At 38.5% G+C, this 16,489-nt stretch overlaps 1 protein-coding gene across 1 annotated transcript; it reads right to left on the bottom strand.

Moving 5' to 3' along the window:
* Nucleotides 1–196: 196 nt before the first annotated feature.
* Nucleotides 197–15,600, bottom strand: rhot2 (ras homolog family member T2). The gene is made up of 19 exons (XM_041815372.1): nucleotides 15,419–15,600; nucleotides 13,516–13,574; nucleotides 12,317–12,398; nucleotides 12,114–12,157; nucleotides 11,474–11,527; nucleotides 11,321–11,373; nucleotides 10,939–11,047; nucleotides 9,837–9,938; nucleotides 9,610–9,708; nucleotides 9,414–9,522; nucleotides 9,185–9,305; nucleotides 6,979–7,063; nucleotides 6,716–6,861; nucleotides 6,496–6,596; nucleotides 3,866–3,996; nucleotides 3,669–3,749; nucleotides 3,457–3,579; nucleotides 2,979–3,181; nucleotides 197–1,436 (listed from the first exon to the last, which is right to left on the bottom strand). The coding sequence occupies exons 1-19, from the start codon at nucleotides 15,453–15,455 to the stop codon at nucleotides 1,319–1,321; spliced, it is 1,857 nt and encodes a 618-aa protein (XP_041671306.1). The 5' UTR covers nucleotides 15,456–15,600; the 3' UTR covers nucleotides 197–1,318.
* Between the last annotated feature and the right edge of the window lie 889 nt (nucleotides 15,601–16,489).

The raw sequence follows: 16,489 nt of genomic DNA, 5'->3' as shown, positions 1-16,489 counted from the left end.
CCTTCCATGAACCAGTGGTTTGACGAAACCAGAAGCACTCCAGTTGTACTTCTTTTTCAGATATTGACACTGTTTAATTTTTAATAGAACTGTATCAATGTTTAAAATTCTGATACCATGGCAACCTAAAAAAATGTTTTGACATTTTCATAAAGCACACTGAAAATTAAAGAAACATCCCTTACTGCGACATCTGTAACATCTTATGGGCAAAGACCCCAACCATTCTGGTCTTTTATTAAGCTTTTCAGTCAGTTCAAGTAAGAAAGCGGCCATATTTTTAAAATTCACAGAAGTGTATCCTGCAGAAGAACACAGCAGGTCCCCAGCCTATTAAAGCAACAGGACAGGTGTTGACATGACAGATTCATGTTGGAAAACAAGATGATGGCAGACTATGGATCCAAGTCAAAGTGTACGCACAGTGTCAGGTGTGGATATAGAAAAAGCACAGATTGACAGTTTATATCAGCTGCAATCAAAATTAATTTCATTTCAATTTGATGATAAACATACTGAACACAATTTGACCAGATTACTTGCCTTCCTTTTATAGCTGACTTCTTGCAGATTCATCAACAAGCATTTTCATGCACATAGCTCCACGTGGAGGCCCTCCTGCTAAAATCATTAAAATATCTAATTTCAGGCAAGCATGCTACAAGCACTCTTTGCTGCTTGAGTTATTTGGCAAATCTGGTGTGAACTTCTTGTTATTGTTGTGATCAAAAGGAAGAGTGGTTCATTGAGGAGTTCCTTCAAGAGATTCACTGGCAGCAGTTTAGGATGTTTGCTTTGCTAAAAACTTTCTGGAGCGCCCTTTGGTTCTTCTCAATTTGGCATGTTGTGATAATAAACTTAAGAGACAGCAATTATATAAAAACTCTCCAATTTGAGTGTTAACACTTAACAGATAACTGAGAGGGCGGCAAAAGATCTCTGGATTTCCTCCCCTCTGATAAAGCACCTGGTTGGACATGAGCAGTTCTTCATGTATCTATGCACCGAGCGAGCACAGACAGGCTAACTCCTAGTGAGCCTGGTTGGACAACGTAAGGCAGATAAAGCTGGGCACAGCAGCATGGGGATTAATATGAGCAGAAGCTTCCATTTGCCCTTGGATCAACTGACTCAGACAGTAGGACCAAATGATGGAGTCAGACAACGAGTAGGGTTGAGATGAGAAGACCTTCCGGGTGAAAAAAGTAAAATTATGCAGACTAGTTTTGGCCAGCCTGCAATGGTTCTGAATCTGTTCTTGGAGGTTTGTCCTTGATGGATGGAGTGTCAGGATAAACGGCAGGATGACAGTTGTTGATCATTTTACTCTGACAACAGCTCTGTAGATAGCAAAGCCAAGAACTGCAACAACAGCAGAGCCCAATGCCACTCTCAGCCAGAATGATGTGCTGCTCATGTCTGAACTGTTCAGGTGTCTGCAGATAGAAGTAAAAAGGCATTAATAGTTGAACACAGAAAAAACCTACCAGAAAAAAACACTAGAAAAAACAAATGCATGGTACCTAAATCTCCACATAACAATCACTAATTTCTTCAAACATTTATGCCTTCTCACTAATCTCATACTTCCTACAAAATTCCAAAAAGCAATGTGTATGAGTGCAGCAACTCTTTGCTCTCGCATATTGAGTTTAGTTGACAAGACTTACTGGACATCTGATTACAGTACTGGTAAGTCTGCACAATCAGGGCCTGACTCAACCAAAAAAGCCTTTCTATTTTTGGCCTTGGTATTATTATCACTGAAGCCCCCTTAAACACTGCACTATTCCACAAACCAGCATGACGCTTAGTACTAAGCACCATGAACAAGTCTATCAGTGATTACTGACGCTCTCTTGACTGACTCCCTGGTGAGCAGACATTTCTGTACTGTTATATCATAGCCATCATTTCCTATTCAAAGAAAATTCTAGTTTACAAGTATTCATTTTTAATTCACAGTACAATGTTACAGATTACAAATGTGTGTTTTTGACCTTTACCGATGTATTTCAAACTTCAAATATCAACTGCACCGAGTGTCAGAATAACAGAGCTTTCCATCAATACATCTCTATTTATCCATTTCCCTCTTCCTAAGCTCATCAATCATATCTGGGGGGATCTGAAAGAATACACAGAAACTGTACTTTGCAACACCAAACTGCAACACCACCTTCAGGTCTGGTGATATATCACAGTGGGGCATTGCTGGAGCCAGCCTGAAGAGATGTATCAAGGAGGCTAAGGCCAGGTAAACCCTGTGCAACTGTATAAACGTCATAGTGGAGTGAGCTTAGACTGTGCAAATAACATGTTTATATCCCACAACCAACATTCCTGATTTATATGCTCAGTAAGACCTGTTGATTGGGTACAACCTGAGGCCTCCTGCTGTGTGAGTTAAATCAGGACAGAAAGTTGATTTCAGTGCAGTTTCCTTGGAAAACTCCTTAAGACAGGTTAGTCACGTCTATCTGTATGTCAGCTCTCTCTTATACATGCCTCATGCTCTGGTGTATTTTTACAGGGAAACTGTTCAGAGCATACCAACATGCTGCATCTCAGTGTGGTATGCAGGTTGCTCTGCTGCAGACAAAAAGCATTGCTGAGTGGTTAAAAAAACATGTGAGAAGTCATTGGATGACTTTCTTGGAGGTCATTACCTATTGCTATGTCAGCAGGTCCAACAACATCAAAGATTGCACACCCTGATCGCTACCTTTTGAACTTTTCCCCTCTGGCTACAGGTCAACCAAAACATACACTTTAAATAAACAATATCTAAAACATTAATAATTTATTTTTATACCTATGTTTCATATTTATACTCTTAGTTTTGTATTGTCTAAATTAAACATAATATTTTGCCGTATCTGCACCAAATTGAGTTGCACTCCTAATTTTGTTCTACGTTGTGCTACCATGGCAATAAAGGCTTTCTGATTTAGTATCTTCTTCTGTCTGGAACTTACGGGTACATAGCTGCCCAGGCAAGCCTACTGTAGATGCTTTTGCTGCTGGAGTCAGGAAACAGGCTGGAGAAGGGCAGCGGTGCAGGCAGACGGTGTTTATAACAGAACTCTGCTGGAGTCATCCCATGGAACTGCTTGGCTTCAGGAAGGTCCACTTTGGAGGCAACCAGCACACATGGGATGTTGCTCTCCATGTAGTGTTGCTGAGTAGGAGAAAAGACAGAGAATGGAATTTTAATAAAAAGAGAAGAAAACCATTTTTTTAATCATTTCAAAATGAAACCGGACACCTCATTGTAAAGCTCAATGAACTTCAACCGTAAGGTGAGGCTCATCCTGCTTTGTAAATGCACACAGATACCTTACAGTCTCTTACAATTAATGTTTGCTTTATCCAAGAGCTTAAGTTTCACCACACCCCAAACTATTCCCAATGATCCATTTCTAGTTATTCAATGCTTCATGTGCTGTGACTGACCTTGTAAATGCTGGCACAATAGTCAAAGGAATGAGGGTCACTGGCATCATACATGAGACAAGCAACATCACAGGAAGCGTCTGATGCCTTCAGGAACTCCACCTCTACATCCACCTCATTGAGCTGCATGGGAAGAAGAGAAGGGCAGATCAAGATTTAGTCAAGGTCAGAGGACAAAAGTCAGTGTTGGGATCAAGATGGGAGCAACGTACGATAAGGTACTTCTCCTGGTTGCTGACTTTCACAGTGTTTACAGCATAGGGGGAGAAGGCACTGCTGGAGTTTTCCTTATTCTGCAGAAGACAAGAGAGAGAAAAAACAGCCTGCTTAACTTTATTGAAATCGATGATTCAAACTCATCAGTTTAATAATGCAACACTCAGCTCCAGACAAACAGATGGTGGCTCACCACAACTTTGCGGCCCACAAAAGCCTGGAGAAAGGCTGTCTTGCCCGTCCCCCGTGGTCCAATCACCTTGCAGAGAAACACAGATCGTTGCGTCTGGCATTTCTCCAGGTCCACAGCTTTCTCCCGTGTTACTGCACACATAAATAATTTGTTATGCAAAATATGAACACAATGCATAAACACACATGGCTGCTATTCTGCATTAGTTCAACAATTGTAAAACTGTTTTTAACCTTAGATTTTCTGTTTGAGGTGATTAAACTTAGTTATTTTCTAAGTAATAAAAACTGATACAGTGATGGCAGTTCCTGTGAAATGAGTCATTTTACTACACTATGAGATAAGAGGCTGACAGCAAGAAAATGTAATGCAAAGTATGATATTCCTGCAGCACTGAGAAAAATCAACATGTCAAAAGAGCTATTGTGTCAGCTTCACTACTCAGCTACCGATGTTTAATTACTGCTGATTCATTTCGGCTTTGTTTGTCTCTGCAACCAGAGCAAGCAGGCAACAGTCAAACTGTTAGGAAACAACCCTTGTATTGATTAGAATGGAGGCTACTGCACCCCAGACCTCAATGGCCCATCTTAATTTCCAGCCTAAACCCTAAGCATAGACTGAACCCCCCTGAACTTCAGTGGCATCAGATCTGCACTAGGCGAGATCTGCTTGAGATGGTATAAAAATTGATAATGGAGTCATCACACATTTCCTGGAAACAAGATTCCCTATTAAATAAAAAAGCCACCTCCAGCATGTGTTTCTAATTCTTTAATTTCAGTGTCTATCCATTATCATAGTTTAACATTTTTCCCTCAAACTTTAAAGAATATTCCTTCAATAGGCTAGTATTAGTTTACACTTAGCAGGCTGGATGATCACATCTTTAACATCACCAAGTATGCAATGTCTGCAAATGTGCAGACTCACAAAAGTTTCATAGTTTGCATCAGAACCCTCACTGACTTGAGGAGTTCAGAGTCGGACAATGCTCCATACGTGCACAATGCACCTCAAAATCCATAAATCCATGAGTCTCAGATTTAGCCACTGATTTAATTAACAGGTGCACTGTAGGAATAAAAGCCATTAGCATTTTTAGAAATCAAATACTGGGTTTGTTACATGAATGTTTATTCACGTGATGACATTTATTCCTCACTAAAATAAAGTTAGAGATTCTGTGCTGAGCAACTTAAGCCTGAGACAGTGATATCTACTGGCAGTTGGGGGATTTCCAGCTTGTTTTAAAATTTGTCCATGCACAGTACCCTTGTATAAATGCAGAGACTGCTAGCCCAGTTTGTTTCTGTCAATGCCACACAACAGGGGAATAATGAAAGAGAAAAAACAGAGTAACAGGGCTGCACAATTAATCTGATCTAATGACAATCCCAATTGTGATATCAGGGTGTGTGATTACATAAGGCTGCAATTATTTTTGTATACAATAGTACTTGAAATGTTTGAAAAAATGCCTACAGTAAGGCCTTTAAGTTTACAATAATGCCACTATTTCACTCTATAGAAATATTAAGTTATTTTGAAAGCAATGCTGTAAAAGGTTGTATTTTTAATATTTGTATGTTTTGAGTTGAGAAATACTGCACAACTATCATTGTTCTCTGCATTTCCATTAATAATCAAGCAAGTAGATTTTTGACACTATTTATGAATTATATTTGTCATCATCAGTCATAAAATACGTAAAAATCTAAACAATTTTGGCACAGAACAAAGTTCCTTGGGGGGAAGTAAATGTTCATAAAATCCAGAGTTCGGCATCTGTGCAGTCTCAATTCTAAGAAATCTATGGCACTGATCTATTCAATCTCAACTCAACTGGTCATTTGTCTAAATATCTTTTGTCAGCCCAGGCTGTAGTGAAAATTAGTTAGACTGAGGATTTGTTATCTCTAGCAGTAATGCTGGCAGTTTTTAGCAAGACTAAAAATAAAAGTACAACATCAACACTTCCTGGTGAGAGCTAATTCTACACCATAAATCATTAAATTAACCTAAAAAAGGGTACTGTTGTTTAAAAAATGGTTGCTTTCTGTCGTCATATACAGCACAGTGCACTAAAAATTGCACACCTCTGGCACAGAGACAGAATGTGTGATTAACAGCAGTGAGACATATTACATCACACTTTCCAATCTTGTCAAAGCTTTCCTCACTAACTATCCTCAGTCTGCCCCCAGTTCACAGACAGTTCATCAGCACAGAGATACTACTAACATACACTTACAGGAACCAGCTCAGTTATCTAACACACAAAATAATCATTATTTTGGTACCAAGCAGAATAAAATGTCATGAATGTGTGCAGGGTGAACAGTAATTCAAAGCATGTGTGCAGAAATGTGTGAACATACATGCAGTCTGCAAACTCACAATTTAAAGTTGAACTTTTCCTTGAGATCTCAAGGTCAAATGCACATGTATGTAAATCTAGTAGGACGGGATTAAGCCCAGTAATCCTCCTACGCTGCTTAACAATAAGACTTCAAAGAGGATGTATAGTTTGTTTCACAGTGTGATGTTGTCAACATTTCTCATTTACACACTTTTTATTGGGATTGCTGACAAAAGCTTAAGCTATGAACACAAATATGAAAACAAACCTGTGATTGCTGCAGTCTGTGACTCCTGCTCAGTAAGGATTGGGTAGCCTAGATATCCTAAGTGCTCCAGGCAGCGGTGAATGTCAAGGTATGCAGAAAGCCTACATGTTAGGGGATTGACAAACATGTGATCTTTGAACTGTGCTGAACAGAAACTGTGCACTGAGGTGTTAAAGTAGTAGGTGATTACAATCACATAAAATCTGGACGAGACACCTACGTCCACTGACAAAGGTAGCCGTGATTAGAGATGTAGCCCTCATCTGTGGTGGGGACGGTCAGGTAGACCTCTGGACCCCATGGCATATAAGGACACACGCAGAACAAGTTCTTTAGCTCTGTTTGTGACAGGGCAGAGTCTTTGTCCTGAGAGGGAAAACAGGTCAGTTTTAAAACACACAAAACCCCTCCATCGTGGAGATTTACAGAACTTAAATATGTTCTTGTTTTACGAATTGTTAAAGGTTTAGGATTGTTACTTACTTCATCGTACTTATCAAACAGCCTTTGAAGGAACTGATGACCGAAGTGATTTAGTTCTGTTGTGCAGCCGACAGGGACTCGTAGTCTGTGAAGAGGAACACAACAATTAGATATTTGGATGTTTGGGTATTTCTCACAAGTGTGTGCCAGCATAACAGACTAAAGCCGGGCATACATAGTGTGATTCATATACAACTCTCGTAACAGTTGTGGTGGAAGCTTTTCATTATGAATAAGGACGCTGCTAACCTGGCATGCCAGATGGATTTGTTTCACACATCCATCTGGAAAACCACTAATACACATCGTTAGGGAAAGGGCAGAGCCTTTGCAAAAAACTTTAAAGGTGATTGGATGAACGTTCTGTCTGTCACATCTTTAGGGGCCAAGCAGAGCGACAAAACACATAACGTAGTCGCCAGCAAGCTGCGCCAGCGCCCCTACCGAAGGAGTAAACTCCATTAGCTTTTTTTGGCGACAGTAGACATGTCAGTACACGACTTTTGGCATTTTTGAAAAGAAAACAACTCACTGCTGTTCTTTGTTCTTCTTTTAATGAAGTTTAATGTCAAGTTCTGATAAAACTGGCGCTTTAGCAGCATCCACGCTAATGTATTCTGCCATAATTGCACTGGCCTCTTGTTGATGCTCGCCTACGTCACGACTCCGCTGTGCCCGAAAGTACTGCCCCTCAACGCTGATTGGTCCTCTCACTTTCTAACCAGCCCAAACGGTGCAGACGGCACCTCTGCAAGATGGATTTGCCAGTGAGAAACACCGAAATGGGCGTATCCATCTGCTTTGCAAGGTTAGGACGCTGCCTTAATGTTGAGGATTCTGCTCATGGCTCTGCTCTCACTGTTGTCGTACGACAAAACATGTCAGAAATCCATCCAAAAAGTTGGGAACAGCTGGTCAGGCTGTCGTCCCCATGTACACTGCAGGACAAACAATGAACAATCCATCTCAAAGTCAGTGCTACTTCCAAGTGAGTTGTGCTCAAGATTTGTGTCTGAATGGTATGAAATTTACACAGTGTATGCCCAGCTTAAGGCTGTAAACATTTTTGATTCTTCTGTACTTTTTCGATAGAATTCGATTTAAAATGATTCAATCTCTTATTTTAAAGGTCGCCAGAACTGAAAGGTATCAAAACCTTTTAAAAATTAAATACTTTTTCATAATAAAGATATGTAGGAAAGGATTGACTCCAGCAAAAATTGCAAGCTAAATCCTGCACACTGTCTTAACTGTACAGAAACATTGGTATTTAATGAATACATGATGTAACCAAATACTGGATGCTAAGGACTTCTGGAGTTGCTGTGGTATTAAAAAAGAAATGACATAGCTTGATTTTTAAGAGTATTACATTAAAATCTTGAATCTGGTATGGTGACACCCCTAATGCAGAATAAAGCCCATTTAGTAGTTTTTACTAGTGCAACCTGACTGGTAGGAATATAACCTAATTCATGCTTTTCATAAAGCACAATCTCACAAGATAAGCAAGATCTATGTTTACTGGGATTTGTGGATACCACACCCCAGACATGATCAGCCTCTGTCTTTTGCTTTCACACTTAACTATTAAAAAGATGCTTGTAATAACTGTTGAGACCTTTAAAAGATATATCAAAAAAAAAGAATCCTTCAACCATGCTGCTGTTCCCAGTCTTAGAAAATTTAGATTGTATTCTTTTGATGGTTTTAAGCTTATCCTTTCTGCAAATATGTTTCCATACAAGGCAGCAAGAGGAGCCTCCTGAGCCTGCACTTACTGCTTTGAAAAAACTCATTATAGTTGCAAGCTCAGGCTCCATTATTCTCAACTGGGACAGAGTCGAAGAAGAGGTACAGAGAAAACTAAACCAGAAAAAGAATATGACAACTTGTCACATAGGGTAGGATATTTATGGTGGATTTTTTCTTCTAGATTTGAGGGCACTGCAGTTTTGCACAGCACTAAAATCACAGACAATCTTTACATTCATTTCAAATTATAGGAGGCCCACAGATGAAATTAGTCCCTGGAAGAAAGGTTAAGCTGAGTGAGACATAAAAGTAGACACAAACAAAAGACCATATTATATATATTAGTGGGAAATGGTTCCTTCCCCCCAACTCTACAGCAGTTCAATCTACTGTACAAAGTTCTAGCACTGCTCTGTTAAAAAAGAAAAAAAAAAAAAGGCACAGGACATACTCAGGGTAAAGGTAATCATCAGTCAGCTCCAGGTTGTCGTCATAACCAAACTTCCTAAGAATTGTCCACGTGGTTTCATGTCTCCCCCTCTGGATAAATAATGTATTAAGGAACAAGAAACCTGCAAAAGAAGAAACAGCACATTATCTACATTAGCCAAGTGTTGCCTTACGACAACAACACGGTGTAAAGTTGCATGATGTCACTCAAGTCTGATTTTTTTTTTAACCATTTAAAGTCAGGCCATTGTCCTGGACCCCATCGCTGGTGTTCTTCCACACTACTGTCTTCACATCATCTAAGGCTTGTGGTGCCAGAGGATTCCCAAAACAGGATTTCTACACATGAAAAAATATTTCCATAGTTGACAAGATACTTTGGTTTGAACAATAACTGAGAAAGTGTAAATGAATTTTAGCTGGTACCTGGAAGCTGTTGAGTTCAGCGTCACTGAGGATACGGTCATTGTCTTGGTCAGAAATGAAGAATATTCTGCTGAGGGCTCGGACACACAAAGGTTTTAGCTGGACAGAAATACAGAAAGACAAAAATAATATCATGATTTAACTGATCAACATGTACAAATCAATAAATTGGGACAGACAGACAGGCTGACTCCTTAGTTAGCAGCTGGTTTCCAAAAATGCCTGACCTGTTTGTCCTCAGGGTCATAAAGAGGGGCAGTGGGGTGAAGAACTGCCTTCTGTGCATAGTAGAAAAGCTCAGAGATATTTTTCAGGTTCTTTGCAGAGCACTGAAGAGAAAAAAGAGCAGAAAGAGTATTTTACATGTACAACAGTTCAGAACAGATAGAGTCAACAAGTATGCATGTGTAATATTTAGATTTTTAACTTTTTCAAGCCAATATTATCATATTTGATATGTGATTTTGTAAGACCTCCATCCAATCAACATGGTCAATAATTTCCCTAAATTTAATAATTTATCATTGTAGGAGTTAGCCTGACAAGCCAGACAGACTGTTTCATAAAACCATTTCATTAATATATTTCATATTCATCTGGGAAACCTCCAAGACATTTGGGAAGAATAGGACTTTAAAACAAAATATCGGAAGAGGGCTGAATGAATGTTCTATCCGTCATATTTGTTATGGTCCAATCAGATGACAAGACAAAATGAGGTAGTAGGCATGTGCCGCTCTGGTTGCAACCTGATCTTGGCAGAAAATTAAAATTATACTGAAGCTGGTTGGGAGAACTGCAAAAACATCTTCTCTGCCAAGAGAGGCCTTGAATGTGGCCCTTTGCTCTTGTTTTATTAAGAAATGTGGCCCAGTTCTGATAAATCTGCCTCTATACTCCAGCTACATCTAGGCTAAATGCTGCACAGGTTGCGGGCATTGCTGGCGGCTTCCAGTACAACTAAACCCCGACCTAGCTACCACCTCATTCTTCTCAAAAGACTCTGATTGGTCAGGTCTATTTCAGAACTGGCACAATCTTTTCATTCTAACTCTGCAACATGGACTTGCTCGATAACAGACATGGGACCTGGCCAGTCCATCTGCTCTGCAAGGTTAAGTAGGAGCTAGAAGATGCTAAACTGAGCTGTTGCTCACTACAGTAGCTTAACTGCAGTGAGCATCAAGGGACAAAAAGCATAGAGTTTTAAGGTTCAATGCATATGAGATGAGATTAATGTGTTAACACAGACAGCCCTAGCACTGCCTGTTGTGAAAGCAGACTGCTGTTTGTTTTTGTGTTTATATCTCAACAGCCAATCAGACTCACCTCAACACATGTCTCGATCTCAGAGAACTGGTTCATAATGGGGAGAATGGTTTCCATGGAGCTCCCACAGCGCAGATCAGACTTATTTCCCACGAGGATGATGGGAACTCTGGTGTAAAAATAAAGACACGTCTCAAAAGAATACTAGTTTGATTTCCTGCATATAAAATTACATCACAAGTTATGCTGTAATACAAGAAATGATGCAAAGAAGTTGCAGTCACTGGTTGGAATATGACTGGCATTTAATTTAGGGCAGCTTAGTGAGAACAGGCTGAAATTCCCAGACTGCCTAGTTTGCCAACATTACACATGCAAACAGTAGGAAGGAGAGCAAAGTTCAATGCTGTAAAAGAGCCCAGATAACACGGCTGATACACACTTGTTGCCTTTCTCTGCATCTCCGTTGACTAAAGGTATCCATTTTGTTTTGATCTGAAAATAGGAGTGTAAAGTTAGTTTAATTGTTTTGAAATGCATAGAATACTGAAAGCAAACAGCACAAGACTGTCTAAGCTAAGTAACAGGTTAGTACCTTGTCTATCGTATCCTCATTGGTGACATCATAAACTACACAGACCACGTTAGCCTGTGTTGAAGAAAGAAAAGAAAACATTAAACAAACTAAAAAACTTCATCAAATTTCAGAGAAAAACAACTTAGATTTCATGGTTAAATACCAAAAAGAAATAAATAATGGCAATAAGTATGTATAGAAAAAGGCAGGGGCAAACTTTAAAAAACATATAAAACCATCAGGTGCAAGGTGATCTAGACTAGTGGTTTTCAACTGGTGGGTCAGGACAAAAAAGTAGGTAAACTAAAACTGACTCAAAGGAAAACAGTAATAGAAAACATACGCATGCATGTCCTCTCAGGGCTTAAGTAATTATAATCATTTTAAACATATTTGTTTCGCCTTAAACAGAGAACCACTGATCTAGACAAATTAAACTGAAGAAAAAAACTGAACCATTAAAAAGGCTTGTGTTGTTTAGTCTGGGCTTTATTGTTTTTAATTCTGGGCCTCATACCTTTATGACTTTCTAAAAATTCTGACAAACCAAATAATTTTTTTTGTTTAACAGAGTTCAAATTTCTAATTGTAGTCAGAGCTGAAAGACCTGTCAAAAAGATGATTTCAGGATTTTGACAAGGAGTTTTTGTTTACTTACCTTGACTATCTCATCTCTAAGGACTTCATCACTCTGATCTTTTTCTGTTTGGGTTAAACATAAGCAAATAAAAATACTGGCTTTGACAAAATGAACACATTGCATACTATGGTTTTGTAGCTGGTTTTGTAATACATGAAAACTTTAGAGACTAGTTAAATAACTAAACTACAGCAGTGCTTCTTATGAGCCCTCAGGATTACCTGTGTAGTCCACGATGTGTGTGGGCACCTTCTCTGGAGTCACGTCAGCGGGGATGGTGATCTCTTCAGCTCTGGGGGGAACCTGTTAAAGATTAGATATCACAGGTAAACTTCCAAATGTCATTTCATTGGGCAACAGACCCTTAGAACAAAAAAAAAAAAACACCATTTCTAGTTGGAGGGAAGCATGGACATACAGTTATTTTAATTAGAACAAGATTAATGTATTAGTCATTTATACACACAGATAGAGGCTTCCTACATGGAAGTTCCTTTAGCATTATACAACTGTGCACCTACTGTCAAACACACTGGACTAAACATGTCACAAAACTTATAGAAGCTCATTTACATTAGCAGAAAAAGACATGGACATGTTACAGGTGAAATAGCATGTTGGAAAAGTCACAAACATACCCCACAATAAATCCTACCTTTCTAATGATTTCTTAACTCAGACGAACATATTTTAGAACTTAATAACCATTTTTGAAACCTGATCCACCTAACAGAAATGACAGCATGAAACAAATTCAACTTAACTATCACATTAAAACAGTGTTTTCCAACCATTTTTTCTTGGAGCCCCCCAGGACCAAAGAGAGAAGAAAAAGTGACACACTGCTGCCAAAAATTGAAATCGAATTGAATGGTGTTACCAATGAACCACTACAAAAAAAGGCCTTTGCATGCTTTTCTCATCAAAGGACCTGTGCATAAACTACTTAGTAACTGCTTTGTCATGGTTTTAGTCAATATTTGCAAATCTAATTTTGGCTGCCTCAGAGCAGACAAAGCCTCACGCACCCCCTAAGATCTTTGCCATCCCCCCTGAGGGGTCCCGGACCACAGGTTGGGAACCATGCATTAAAAGACATATTGACTTTTTTAAAATATTAAGGGTGACCTTAGGCATCAATAACTAATGGATTGGTCTATCTCAACCTGTAACATAATGCAAAGTAAACTGCAGAAGGGAAACTGAAATTTCAATACACTTGCATGAAGTGAACAGCACTAGAAAAATTTCCATAACCACACAAAAAGGAACCAGTTAACTTCACGCTGACTACAGCAGAGTAACTGGAGACATCAGAGGCTGGAAGAGGTTGATGTGCAGGAATTTAACATCCTCATCTAGAGAAAAACGATGCTTAAGTGCAACAACAGAAGTGTTTAAAAGCTGCATTGACATTTACCTCTTCTGGAAACTCTTCTCCAACTAAAGACATAATGAGTGATGTCTTCCCCACCTTGGCTGTTGGAGAAAATACAAAAATGATGAAAAGACAATTAAAATATACTTTTTCAATGAGAGCTATCTAAAATTAGCTAGCTAATATTTCTTGTTCCTATGTTTAAATAATGTTTTATGCTCTTGTTTTCATGACATTATTCATAATGTACTAAATGTATAACATACCCGGGTCCTCTGAATGAGAAGAAGTCAGATAAATAACAAAAATGCTGATATGGCTCACTTTAACTGGCTGGCCTTGTCATTACCATCACCTTCATGGAAATACATACATAATACCCGTCACTAACAGTTGTTTAAAGGTCTCTCCTTACATCTCTCTCAATGTTTCTGTCGTTATTGGCTGATGTTTTCCTTGGTCTAGCCGTTTGATGTCTGTTATTTAGTACACCAGTGGTTTCTGTCTTCTTCAGGACATTCCACATGCCTGTACTGGCTGTGGCCAATGTTTGTGAAATGGCTCTTGATTGATTTTCCATCGTCTCTCAGTTTCACAATTGCTTGTTTTTCATCCATAGACAGCTCTATGGTTTTCATGTTGCTTTCATGTTGCCTCTAACCATAACTGCAGTCCAAATTTGAAACTAAGTGTAGAAATTCAGTGCTATTTAAGTTTGAATAATCATTGTAATAGGACACACCTGGGCCAAAAAACACATCTGTCAGTCACATGCTCCAATACTTTTGCTCACATGAAAAATGAGTGGATTCAAACTAAAGATGCTGTCTTCTAAGTTGTGTATCAGATCCAGATGTAAATACCTGGAAACAGAAGCTGAAACGTTGACCTCTTGTCTCATATTCATCTTTTGAGGTCAAACCCAAATGTTTTCGGTTTACAGCAAAACTATAGGAATCAGCCTCACTGACAAAATACTTTTGGAAAGGAGTGTTTAATGGCATACTGAATATCAGCAAAAAGTTGTCACAGTGCATCCCTTTGGATGTTTATTACTGCAGAAAATAATGAAAACAAAGTGAATTCAAAACAAGCCAAATTTACTTGTGCCAATATAGATTAGATTCCCTTATTACCATTGTAAAAAAAAAAAAAACAATGAAATTCACTGTACAAGATAAAAAAAAATGCAGCTTAAATTGCAGTACAATTTACATTAAATTTTGCAACAACCATAATAATAATTATTCAGACAAATAAATCAAAAGATAATCTTGTAATTATTTGTCTTAATTTAATATATGAAGCGCTACATCAGTACATAAGGTTGTGAGGCTCTGGACTGCAAAGACAATATCGAACTAATGAATCTCCTTATGTCAATATTTCACAGTCATGGACCTTAACTGTTAAATACTTTATTAATGAAAACATTTAACGGTCAGTTAAACATCTGCCACAATTTTTATCTGAAGTTACTGTTAAGTAAGGTTACACTGACAGTTCAGAATAAAGCCAAAAGCTATGATAAGTTTACAGCTTTTTAAACTTACAACCACTTTATTCTCAAAGTACATTATTAACAATGTGATTGGCAAATATTGTGTTGAGTGGACCAAAATATCCCAGAGCTTCCAACTTTTCTTTGCAGCTAACTGTATGCAAACAACGCTCACAGTTCAAAACTTACTTTTACTGGGCTAAGTTAGCATAGCGGAAATCGAAAAATTTCGACGCTATGTTTTCATTAAAACATATAATTTAAATACTAGAATATCCTTATCGACTAATACACAGTTCCCTTATGAAATATGTTTCGACACCTTGCCACAAGGAGTAACCGAGCTAAACTCAACTGCAAGTTAGTAGCTAGTGGAGTTAGCTAATAAAGCTAATGTTTGCTAGTCTTTTAGCTTGTGTTGTGCTGTCGTTCTGAATGACTTACGCTCCCCCAACAGCAGTATCCTGACGTCCTGTTTCATGTTTCTTTGCTGTTTGAAGAACAGTCCGACGCGCTGTAATGCTACAGGGACATTTATCTTACATTTGAAAGTCAAATTTCTAGCTAAAATAAAATGTGTGCCTGCGCACAGCGTAATGCACCCAAGGTGAAACTATACTGTTCCGGTTCACAGAGGAGACGGTGAGAGCACGCGCTCTGCTGGTCAATCAAGCAACCTGCAGTCAGACAATAAAGGGTTATCAGGTGCCTCAGTGACCATAAAACGACTACAAGCAGCAAAGGCTGTTAAACAGTTGGGCAAAGGCAGCCAAATATCTGGGGCCGTACAGCAAGGAACTTCGAGGCATTGGTATGGTATCAAATGTGATGTATACATAATTTTCTTCAGTTAATACGATGGTTATTATAATGTAACAAGGGTCATGAAGCACGTGAAATAATTATTGAAATGGAGTTTGTGAAAAAAAATTGCTAGGGAAAGATTGCTTCATCCCTTACTGAGTTTAGGCTCCTAAAAAACCTCAAAATGTCTATTTATCCATCAATTCAGAACTTATGGTTATAAAATTGAAAGGCAGGTGTTTTGTGAAAGAACAGTAACATACATCTAATTTTTATGACCGGAGATGATTCTGTGACCTGATCCTTAGGTTAATGATACTGAAAGCATTTTTTAAATACTGTATTGGAATGTCAAGGAAAAAAAAAAGATCTGGACCCTTACTCATCCAAACCTCCACTTCTGCCAGAAGAAAACAAATTTGGAAAACAAGGGGCGAGAGCTCTAATCTATTATACAATGGAATATCCTTAGCAGCAACGTTGAATTTATAAAAATTACTTCCGCACAAACTAGGGAAGAACAATGAAACAATAGAGTATTTGGCTTCACATCAGTTGTTAATAATCAAGACAAGGTGCTGGTCTCATAATGAAGAATCAGAAGTGTATGGTATTCAGTAATTATTATATTTGCCATGATCTGACCAAAAGCTAGTTTAATTTCCTTCAGCCGATTTTCTTGTCAAATCAAATGTTTGCCACAACCTTAAG

The sequence above is a fragment of the Cheilinus undulatus genome, linkage group 20 (assembly GCF_018320785.1).
Source record: "Cheilinus undulatus linkage group 20, ASM1832078v1, whole genome shotgun sequence".
NCBI lineage: Eukaryota > Metazoa > Chordata > Actinopteri > Labriformes > Labridae > Cheilinus > Cheilinus undulatus.
This window is presented reverse-complemented; position numbering and strand designations above follow the sequence as displayed.

Coding starts and splice junctions, on each gene's coding strand:
- rhot2 (XM_041815372.1), bottom strand. CDS start 15,455: ATGAAACAGGACGTCAGGATACTGCTGTTGGGGGAGC. Junction 13,575..15,418: donor GATACTGCTGTTGGGGGAGC/GTAAGTCATTCA, acceptor TTTCTCCAACAG/CCAAGGTGGGGAAGACATCA. Junction 11,528..12,113: donor TTAGAGATGAGATAGTCAAG/GTAAGTAAACAA, acceptor TCTTCAACACAG/GCTAACGTGGTCTGTGTAGT.